We start from the raw sequence: 12,003 nt of genomic DNA on the forward strand, positions 1-12,003 counted from the left end.
GGAGTCTGTAGGCCATGGAGTCAGTTTAGCATTGAGGTGATAAGGTTGCCCATGCTGGTTTGGAAGCCCGATGGCTGTAGGGTGGTAACTGTTCCTGAACCAGGTGGTGTGTGGGACCCAAGACCAAAGATAGGAGCTAGAAGAGGGCATGGCCTGGATGGTAACGGTCCTGGATGATGGATGTTGCTTTCTTGTGGCAACGCTCCTTGTAAGTGTGCTCGATGACAGACAGGGTTTTGCCTGTGATGGACCAGGCTGCACCCAACACTGTTAATAGACTTTTCTGATTGTGGGCATTGGTGTTTCCCTATCAGGCCGTGATCAGTCAGTATATTCGTTTTGTCATGAATCTTCCACAGTTCTACAGTTAACTTCTGTCCTTTATATTTGAAAGGACTGTTTCTGTGGTGAATATGAAATGCACACTATTTATCAAACCTCGAGATACTATTCATTCCAGCTTCTATTGAGCAACATTAGTTCCTGTGATTACATGCCAAGCGGGAAGAGTCTGATTGCTATGAGAATCACAATCTGTGACGGCAGCCCCCAGGAGAAGTGAGATTCTTGTACTAGGCTGGTAATTTCCTAACTGTGTGGACACACACAACAGAAACCTGTGAATCCAACAACTTCATTAAAGAGCTATCTTGTTATGTATTTTTTTTCTCATTGTGGGAACAGCTGAATCTACAGGTTTTTGAATGTTGCTTCACTGTAACGTTTACCATTAGGGTAATAGGTGAGTAATGAACTGGCATGCTTAATTCCTACAGATGGTTAGCATTTCTTTATGTGCTTTACAGCAGAGCTCTGAAAACTGCTTTGTCTTAAGTTAAACAGAAACAGCGGGAAGTAAGGCTGGGAGAAAACTAAAAATAAAGCAAATTTTTATACACTTTCATTTCCCAGCTATAATCTTGGGGGAGCTCTTTAAAGGTCAGAAATTTATAAATTGTCATCCGGCCAGAATTATTTCATTATCACTGTAACTCTGAGCTTACCACTGGCTGCATTACATAGCAACTGTTAGACGCCTCATCCTGAAACCCCTCAATTAGTTTTCAGTAGGGACAAAGCCTTCACCACTAAAGACATGAGCACTCACCCACACAATACAGTATCTTTGTTGTCTCACTGTCACTGATAACTCCTTATGATTAGTTCTGGGCACCCACTCAGTCTATCCACCTCCGATTGCTCAGCTCGCTTCTTTCGTCTCTTGGCTATGATACTGGCTTGGACACACTCTCTGTCTCCTTCCATCCTCTTCAGGATTCAGCCAAAGCCCACTTCCATTTACCTGTTTAACTGCCTTCTTGAAGATGCCAAGCTGTAGGGTAAGTGGATCCAAAACCGTCCTGGCATTAGGGGACAGAGAGTGACGGCTGAGGGTCGCTTTTGTGAATGGATGCCTGTAACCGGTTGGGTTCTACAGAGAGTACTGCTGGACCCCTTGCTGTTCTCTATTACACGTGAATGATTTGGATCTGAACGCTGGAGGCACCGGAAGCAAGTTGGAGACTGGAGGAGCTGCTGGCAATATGGAAGGCTGTCTAGGTCTAGAGGGGAGACACCAATTTGTTGGGGAAATGGCATATAGAGTTTTCATCAAAATGCATGTGAGGTAAACACAAGTGATTCCGCAGATGCTAGAAAGCTAAAGTAACCAATTTTAAGCAAATATGCGGCGATGAATTCTGGGAGTACTAATCAGGTTGGGACATACTGTACACTATGAAAGGTTAAGTTCAAAGGAGCACAGAGATACAGAGGGAGCTTGCCATGAAAATCAAGCAAACCTTGAGGGTGGCAGTGCAGGCAGGAAACATGGTTAAGAAGATATATGGAGTATTGCTCTTCAATAGTCAGAGCACTCAATACAAAAGTAGTGTGGGTATACTTTATAAACCACTGGTTAGACCTCAGCTGGAGTACTGCATGCACTGTAGGAAAGATTTGACAATGCTGGAGAGGGTGCAGAGGCTGCCCAGCAAAAACATCTTTGACGATAAAGGCCTCAGAAGGCCATGCCCTCCAATGGGGATTGGTTTGGAGCACATGTGCTGGGATCAAGGTATTGGCTGGATATAAACTTTATGAGGGGTGTAGATAGGGTAAGTGCAAGCAGGCTTCTCCCACTGAGGTTAAGCGAGACTAGAACTAGAGGTCATGGGTTAAGGGTGAAAGGTGAAATGTTTAAGGGGAACACGAGGAGGAACTTTTTCACTCTGAGAGTGGTGCAAGTGTGGAACGAGCTGCCAATAGAACTGAGCTCGATTTCAACATTAGAAATTTGGGTAGGTATATGGACGGGAGAGGTAAGGGGGACTATGGTCCTGGTGCAGGTCGATGGGACTAGGCAGAATAATGGTTTGGCATGGACTGGATGGGCCAAAGGGCCTGTTTCTGTGCTGTATTTTTCTATGACTCTATTATTCTAAACATGCACAACTATTATGCATTGTTTCGTGCTGGTCAACTCATTCAATGTTCTTGCAATTCCTGATGTCCATGTAGGTCCCAGACCCTCCTGGGATGGCTGCGGGAAGTCTGGAAGTCAGATGGAGGTTGTCTGGTGCCTGGCTAACCCCCTCAGAGGCTACTACCATTGGTGAAATTTAATGTTCCTCACACCTCATATCACTCCTCTGGCAACTGTTCTGTTACTTACAGATTCACCCTCCCCATCCTCACTTCCCCTGTTTCCACAGATTCTTCTCTTTCTCAGCTGACATTTTACTCCTCTTCTCATGCATTCCGAGCTTCATTTCTTCCCCAGTTTTCCGTTCTTTCCTGGTTGTCTCTTCTTTCCCAGTTTCCACATTTCCCTGGTAGATTCCTCCAGTAAATTGTTAGCTATTAGCTTCAAACTTATTCAATTAATTTTAATGAAAAAGAAATCATAGAATAACAAGTCCTACGACTGCATGCAAAGGCCAGGAAGTGGTCCAGCCATTCAACATCATCATGTTCAAGCAGTGACCAGACTCTATATCCACAAACTGCTGGAGGATCTCAGCAAGTGAGGCAGCATCTATAGAGGGGAACCAGAATGAAGGGTCTCGGTCCAAACCCTCCACAGATGCTGTCTGACCAGCTGAGTTCCTCCAGCATTTTATGTGCATAGCTCGAGATTTCCAGCATCTGCAGAATCTCGATACTCAACCTGCTCTGGCTCAGTTCCTTAACACTCTGGCCAACAAGGAACCATCATTTCCAGATTTAAAGTTTATAAATGAAGTGTAACCTATTGACATTTGTGCAAGATAATTCCAAACTGATGACACTTTTTGTGTGCAGAAGCATTTTTTTGTCTTCACTCCTAGTTCCTTGGAATACAACTCTTCTTTGTTTAATGTGTCCTTATCTTTGAACTCTTGATCTCGTTCTGGTTTGCCAACACTGCATTCCTATAAGCTAGAGGTGGAATTTTGGAATTCCCTACCCAAAGGGTAAAGATAAATTTTATTTGTCACAAGTACAGTACTGTGCAAAAGTCTTAGGTCTACTCATATAGCTAGGGTGGTAAGACTTTTGCACAGGACTGTAGTAACTTTAGTATATTGCACTGTACTGCTGTCGCAAGAAAAATACAAATTTCATGACAGACCTTGCTTGTTGTCTCAGGGCTGGGTATATCCACACCCATGTCACGCACCACACCGACACTCTTTCACTGCCCACTGTCCCACACCCCTCCCACGGCACTCCACCCTCGCCATTCACAACATGGCTTGTTCCCACCTGATTTACAAACCTGCTCTCTGCTCCCAGTTTATAATTACAACACTGTGAAAAAGTCTTAGGCACCCTATTTATGTGTGCCTAAGAAACTTGCACAGTTCTGTACATTGAAAGAGCAAAATATGAAGTGAAATGTGTTGTTTGCATCTACGATCAGCACAGCCTGAGGGCTGCCCGCAAGTGTCGCCATGTTTCTGGTGCCAACGTAGCAGGTCCACAACTTGCAAAACTTAAAAGTGGTACGTCTTTTCGGAGTGTAGGAGGAAACCAAGGCACCAGGAGGAAATCACGCAGAGTCTCGCAGAGAACGGACAAGCTCCTTGTGGCCTCTCCGGGGGGAATTCAACCCCATCTTACAGCTGCTGTGTTAACTGCCAATGGAGAAGGGAATCTTTAAAGACCTTCAAAGAGAAAGCAGGTAATTTTTGTGGAAGAGCAGGGCCTGAGGTCTATGGGGAACTGGCCCAGAAGAGGAATCAAGGCCTACGGCAGGTCATATTGAACAGCAGGACAGACTAATGGGTCTACTCTTCTTCGGTGTTCCTATGTTTCTTATGTGAATCTCAATAGCAACTCAAGTCAACAAATTCCACAAATCAATGGGTGGAATATTTTTCCAATTCTTTATATAATATCAGCAGAAAGTCATAATTAATAGATTTTCCAATAAATTATGAAAAAAATTCTAAGTATACTTAGCTAATTTTCCCAAATACAGATGAGAATGCAAAAAGGCAGCAGCTGGGTGCTACTATTAACAGGTAAACAATTTCTGAATCATTTGTGCTTAAATGGCGCTCTCTAGTGGCTAGACTTTGTTCTTATCAGACTCACCCTCTACGCTTCCAGATAGAATTTACAAAGTACCCAAATTCCCTGACATCTGAGATTAATTGCACCACAATAATTATTAAGAAGAACTTCCATTTATATTTTACTTTTAAAACTTGGAATCAACTGACATGAGAGGTCTATGGCAAACATGCTGAACTGTTTCAAGATGAAACTAAGGTCCTGGTAAAAACAAATCAATAAAATTTTGACAAGAAAACAGACTGATTTAAGGATCTACACAGATGAAGGTATTGCTAACAATGGAGGCAGTGTGGCACAGCATCCAAGCTGGAGTCAGTGCTGCCTCACTGTACACTTGGCAGACAGCAAGCTGCATTTGACTGCAGACTGCTGCAACGTTCATGGACTCTGGGTCTCGGACTATCTTTTTTGTGTGACTGCATCTTACTGATATCTTATATGTGCTTCCTATTGTGTATGTACTCTACATAACTTGCGCTGTGTACAATGTTGTTACTGTGTTTTGTACCTTGGCCTCGGAGTAACGCTGTTTTGTTTGGCTGTTGTCATGCATATTCATGTATGATTGAATGGGAATTAAACTTGAACATGAATAGAGAAACTAGCTCCAAAGAGCGTTGGAGAATGAGGGGAGATTTGATAGCAGCACGCAAAATTATGAGGGGCATCAATTATAAAGTTGGATGACACTAGAACTAGAGGTCATGGGTTAAGGGTGTAAGGTGAAATGTTTAAGGGGAACATGAAGGAGAAGTCCATCACTCAGACTGTGGAGTGAAATGCCAGCAGAAGTTGTGGATGTGGGTTCGATTTCAACGCTTAAGAGAAATTTGGGTGGGAGTGGTATGGAGGGCTATTGTCTAGGTGCAGGCTGATGGGACTAGACAGATTAATAGTTTGGCACAGATAGATGGGTTGAAGGGCCTTTTTCTGTTATGCAACTTGATCACTCTGCTGATTTTATCCTTAACCTTTCCTCTGTTAAGCTGCTCCTTAATATTTTGCCTCACTATTTCTTTATATGGCTCAGTGTTTGATATTTCTCCTGTGAAGCACCTTTGAATATTTTACTATATGAAATGTGCTACGTACGTATCCCTGCGGAAATGTCCATGAATATGCACAGCAGATGAAAGAAGTGGCCATAACAAACATCTAGCATCTCAATGCCACCCTCCCACTTGCAAATTTTAATTAGGCTTAAATGGGGCAGATATCCTGCTGATCTCAGCGGGATCTATTCCTACTTTAGGCATTCCCTTACGCCACAAACTGCAGGCCTCTGTTATATGCAATCAATGTATAGGAAAACAGTAGAAAAAGGACATTTCAATGAAATGACTCAAACACAATGAGATGATTAAGACTTTCACACTTAGCCAGAAAATAAAATCCAGAAAGCAATTCACAGAAGCATGTAAATCTTGCTCACATGTACATTACTTGCTTGACTTGCAAAATTCCACCAAGAAATATTCAAACAACACTTCAGGTAACACACACGAAATGTTGGAGGAACTCTGCAGATCAGGCAGTGTCAATGGAGAGGAATAATTAAACAGTCGAAGATTTGGGCTGAAAAGGGTCTCGTTTTTGAGCGTGTTGCTCTGGATTTCCAGCATCTACAGAATCTCTTAAAGAATACTTCAAAATTTTTTTTGCCTTCCCTCCCAACAGATACTTCCACTGTTACATAAAAAGGAGGCAGAGGACATTGCTGCTACCATTGGGAAGGAGGTACAGGGGCCTTAGGTCCCACACCACCAGGTTCAGGAACAGTTAGTACCCTACAGCCATGAGGCTCCTAAACCAGTGTGGATAACTTCACTCACCTCAATTCTGAATTGAGAAAGCTAATGGTATGTTGGCCTTCATAACAAGTGGAGTTGAGTATAGGAGCAAAGAGGTCCTTCTGCAGTAGTACAGTGCCCGGTGAGACCACACCTGGAGTATTGTGTACAGTTTTGGTCTCCAAATTTGAGGAAGGACATTCTTGCTATTGAAGGAGTGCAGCGGAGGTTCATGAGGTTAATTCTCGGGATGGTGGGACTGTCATATGTTGAAAGATTGGAGTGACTGGGATTGTATACACTGGAATTTAGGATGAGAGGAGATCTGATTGAAACAGATAGATAGATAGATAGATAGATAGATATACTTTATTGATCCCGAGGGAAATTGGGTTTCGTTACAGCCGCACCAACCACTTTCAATTCTTACAAAAAACACACTTCTGTTGTTATCAGTCCTTATCAGACCTGATCAGCAATAAATTCTTTCTCGTTACACAATAATACACAGTAGCTTTGATTCTACTTCTGAATGTAAAATCTAACAGCACAACCATTTAAGGAGCATGAGAAAGCTCACCTTGTTGGTACATCCAGCAAAACATGGCGAAAGGTAGGTGATGCCGTCAGACCCGCAGACCGGATTTAACATCTCTTTTGAGCATCTGCAATCTTCATTACATAACACAGTCAGATCTCTTTTGAATCCATCAAAGGAACTGAAAAGCAATCCAAAGTCACAGTGAGACCGTGTCCAAAAGCTAAAAGCTTAATTTGAACACTTGGAAAGCTGCCAATAAAATAACACATTGCTACAAACTGAAACACAATGTTGCTTGGACAATTGTCTCTACATGGTGAGAATGTGATTACTGTAATAAAATTGTTAATGAAGTTGAGGCTACCTTCCACAAAGGTTAATATCTTCTTTCTCAGCATTTTCCCAGGACAGCGAGAGTATCAGTGGTTTTTCCAGATTGTTTCAAATAGTGACTGATTTCTGTTAAAACTTTTCCAATATTTTTCCATGATTTACAATCTGTATTCAAGTGTTGTTGAATTTGGTGACGGCTCACTTGATTTATATAGCTTCCAGAAGCTGCAATTCATTTGTTAAATTGACAGATTATCTGTAAATGGCCTTGTAAAATAGAAAGGATTTCACTTAATATAGATTCAACTTCCAGCGTTAACCATGCTTGTTGATGTAAACAGGGATTAAGTAGGCCAAGCACAAAACCTTTACAGAGAGTTAAGCAGACAGTGTAAAGGAGTAGCTTTCTTCAATCAATTGCACTAGAGTGTAGAGAAAATCTGAGAGGAAACTCCAAACATTAAAGAGAGATTACAAAAAAAAAGGCTCTAAATTAGTTTAAACTGCAATTTAATCCATGTTTTCAAGGTGAAAAGACAAGCAGCTACTGTAGGTTGAGAGTGAGTCCCTTGGTTGTGAAAGTTAGGACCGGGGATCAAAGTCTAAAAATTTGAATAAGCCCTTTCAGGGGTGAAGCGAGGAAACACTGCTACGCACAAAAGCTGACAGAAGTTTAGGATTCTCTTCCACCTTCAATTTATTTATTGAGATGTAGTGCAGAAACTCTTTGAGCCACACCACCTAGCAATCCCCCAATTTAACCCCAGCCTATTTACACTGAGCAATTAAACCTACCAATAGCTACATCTTTGGGCTGTGACAGGAAACAGGAGCACCCGGAGGAAACCCACGTGGTCACAGGGAGAATGTACGACCTCCTGGTAGGCAGTGGCGGGAGTTGATGCTCAGTCAATGTCAATTTAACACTTGAGTGCGATTAGAGTTTTATTAATGAAATATATTAACAGCAGTGGACATGCAGTAAGGGTGGGGTGTGTGGAATTTAAAGGAAATGTACAGAGCAGGGTATTTTTTTTAAACAAAGAGTGGTCAGTATCAGGGCTAGTGGTGGAAGCAGATACGGTATTGATGTTGAAGAGAATGGTGGGAAAATAGAGGAATGTGGGCCATGTAGAGGCAGAAGAGATTGAGCATTGTGTTTGGCACAAACATTGAGGGTCAAGTGGCCGGTTCCTTTGTTGTATTGTTCCGTGTTCTAAGGGAGGGAGGCCAAAGATGAATACGTGGAGTTAGACCACAACGTGTCCATAACTCACTGAATGGTGGGGTAGATATCAGGAGCTAAATTGTATACTCTTCTTCCTATGCCTGAATTAAGTGGTAATTAGCACTGAGTTGGTAGACAGAATACTTGGATTTGAATTCACTAATTCGCTGTTGGCTGATCTGAGCTGATGAAACTCAGGAAGAATCCACTAGGTAGCTCAGCAATGTGTTCTACATCTATTCTCCATTAAGACTCCGCTTCTCGGTGTGATAGGGAAATGTCCAGAAATTAGTAACACTCCATCAGCTGGGACTCGAGCAAGTCAGAAGCATTTTGTTCAGCTGGGGGTTTACTACATGGTTGCAACACCAGTTGTGTTTAAAAATGAAGTGTGCAACCCAGCGAAGGGAGGGAGGGAGGGAACGTCGACTCAGACCATGAGAGGCCTGCGTCGGGCATTTTCATGCCTTACAAATTGGAAGTCTGTGTGGGGCACCACTCCTTGCACAGACTAGAGCAATGTGTGATTAAGTGCCTTGCTCAAGGGCACAAACAGGCTGCCACAGCTGAGGCTCGAACTAGCGACCTTGAGATAACTAGACGAATGCCTTAACCACTTGGCCAAGCGAAGCTGCAGCATAAACTACAGAAAAGAGCGTAAAATAGATGATGGTCTCATAATCACAATGGTCTCAAAATCAGATCAAAGCAGTTCCCCCCCATCCATCTTATCTCTCCTTCTGATCTACCCAGCTCCTCCTTCACTTACCCCAACCTCCATCACCTTGGTTCTTACCCCTCCTAGACCCACTCGTTCTGCCCATCACTTACACACTGATTCCCCTCCTGTACAGTTCCCACCTGCTCTTCCTACCTTCCTCACTCGATTCCATGCTCCACCTTCCTCTCCTACCAGACTCCATCATTTTCAGCCTTCTGTTGACTCCACCTATTGCTCCCCCCCAACTTCTGTCACTACTTCCACTCTCCCCTCCTGCCCATCACCTCTCCCCTACTCGACCCACACTTGCTGGTTCTCGCTCCAGCCCATCCACTCACCTTTTCATTACCTCTCTCTCTCAGTCCAGTGAAAGGTTTCAACCCCATCCATTTCCCTCCACAGATGCTGCCTGCACCTCAGGGTTCTTCCAGCAGTCATTTTATCTGCACTCAGATTAATTTATTTATTACACATACATTGAAACATAGGGTGTTGGGGTGGAGATACCACTCCACCAGAGGAGGTGTATGGCGCTCCTTCTCTCCACTAGCCTGCAGGCCGCCTGTACGGCGTAGCACTGAAACCATGAGAGCAGGTGGTGGATGGTCGTATGAGCAACTGCTGCCTATCACAAGTCCTGTGCGACCCCTAACACCAAGCAGACAATCTCGGAAGGATATTGGTAATGGTTTGTAAAGACACTGCCCAGAAGGTGGCAATGGCAAACCACTTCAGTGGGAAAATTTGCTATGAACAACCACGGCACGGATAGACCATGGTTGCTCACGTCATATCACATGGCAAATAACGATGATGATGATATTGAAACATACAGTGAAGTGCGTCGTTTGCGTAAACAACCAACACAACCCAAGGATGTGCCGGGGGCAGCCCGCAAGTGTTGCCACACATTCCAGCATAGCATATTTTGTTTTGATCCAAAATATCAGCCACCTTACACTAAACTGCTCCTGGTAGGTTTACGCAACTATCGCATGTTGCTGTAAAAATAAAACCTGCTGGTGTACTTATCCTTTTTGTGAAGCTCAATAGTTACACCTGGCTGACAGGAGGTACTGCAAGAGTAAATCCTACGTTTCAGGGATGAACACGGCTGCAAACAATGCCATCTGGTAAAGTGACGCCAGTACGATGACAACTCAGCTCCTGAGCACAGCCTAACATGAGACACATCATTCAACTGTGGTATTAGATCGTGTTAACACGGAAGACCAGCTGTCGTCCTGCCAAGTATGCTCAGTGGCCACTTTATTAGGTACACCTGTACAGCTGCTCGTTCGTGCAAACAGCTAATCAGGCAATCATGCAACAGCAACTCAATGCATAAGAGCATGCAGATGTAGTCAAGGAGTTCAGTCATTGCTCAGACCAAACATCAGAATGGGGAAGAAATATTATCTAAGTGGACTTTGACTGCGGAATCATCGTTGGTGCCAGACGGGGTGGTTTGAGCATCTCAGAAACTGATCTCTTGAGATTTTCACACACAGCAGTTTACAGAGAAAGGTGCAAAAAACCAAAAAAAAAATCCAGTGAGCAGCTATTCTGTGGGTGAAAATGCCTTGTTGATGAGAGGCGTCAGAGGAGAATGGCCAGACTGGTTCAAGCTGACAGGAAGGAGACAGTAAATCAAATAACCATGTGGTGTGCAGAAGAGCATCTCTGAATGCCCAACACATTGAGCCTTGAAGTGGGTGGCTACAGCAGCAGAAGACCACGAACATAAACTCAGTAGCCAACTTATTAACTACAGGATGTAACTAATAACGTGGCTACTGAGTGTCTGCACACAGCTACTTGCATTCCTCAGGAATTTCTGGTCCACACTTCAATTCTAAACAGAATGATGTGTCTGAGGAAACAAAGAAGAATCAACATCAAGCCTTGAAGTAGATAAGCTACAAGAGCAGAAAACCACACAGACTTCCACTCCTGTATCGAACAAAATGGCCACTGACTGTATAATGACCATTTCTTTCTTTGTGCACTATGGTGTTGAATATTTTTGTGTCTACAAGGGTTTTGTTAATTTTACTATACATCTTGATATGGCTCCTCATTTTCCTCAGAACACACAGGAATTGTGTTGTTTGATTTTATAAAACTCTGTTAAGATTGACTTACCAATTGTAGAAAATTCCCTGATATTGTGTCAAGGGGATCATGGGTCAGAATAAGCCAAACTATCAAAACATTTTAAAATGAAGCAGCCTGAGGTAAGAGCAAAACAGAGTTAACTATCCAGCCATATGTTTCTCCAAGTTTAAAAATCACCTTTGGCTGAAACACATTTGCTGGTAGTCTGATTATTTGCTGCTACACTCTGAAACACTAAAGAGATTTCAGAGGCCACATGGTAATTCAAGAGGATCTATGTGTATAATGAAGCTGGTCTGTTTCTGGAACTGTACACATGACATGGATCAGGAGGACCCAGAGGCCAAGACTGATTCACCAGAATGAGGGCTCCCAGAGTTCAAAGTTCAAAGTAAATTTATTTATGGAAGTATATTTATGTCACTATATAATACTCTGATAATTATTTCCTCACAGTAGAACAAAGAAATACAATAGAATCAATAAGCAACTACACACAAAAACCGACAATGTGCACAAGAAGACAAACTGCAAATGCAAAAATGAGACAAATAATTACAAAATAAACAAACTAACCAATAAAAACATGTCTCTGAGAACATGAGTTGTCAAGTTTCTGGAAGTAAGAGTTGGCAATTTAGTTGGACATTGGACCTCTGCGGTTTTGTGAAGTGACCACAGACTGATAGGTGTAAAAGTGTTACGAGCA

The 12,003-nt window shown here is 42.9% G+C and overlaps 1 protein-coding gene across 2 annotated transcripts in view; it reads right to left on the reverse strand.

Moving 5' to 3' along the window:
• Window positions 1-12,003, reverse strand: part of LOC140211536 (solute carrier organic anion transporter family member 3A1-like) — a 307,116-nt gene that overhangs the window by 24,209 nt on the left and 270,904 nt on the right. For both annotated transcript variants that reach the window (XM_072281326.1, XM_072281327.1), the window contains exon 7: window positions 6,934-7,072. In XM_072281326.1, coding sequence (XP_072137427.1) covers window positions 6,934-7,072 — 139 coding nt within the window. The remainder of the gene's footprint in view (window positions 1-6,933; window positions 7,073-12,003) is intronic.

This window comes from Mobula birostris, chromosome 17 (assembly GCF_030028105.1).
Source record: "Mobula birostris isolate sMobBir1 chromosome 17, sMobBir1.hap1, whole genome shotgun sequence".
Taxonomy (NCBI): domain Eukaryota; kingdom Metazoa; phylum Chordata; class Chondrichthyes; order Myliobatiformes; family Myliobatidae; genus Mobula; species Mobula birostris.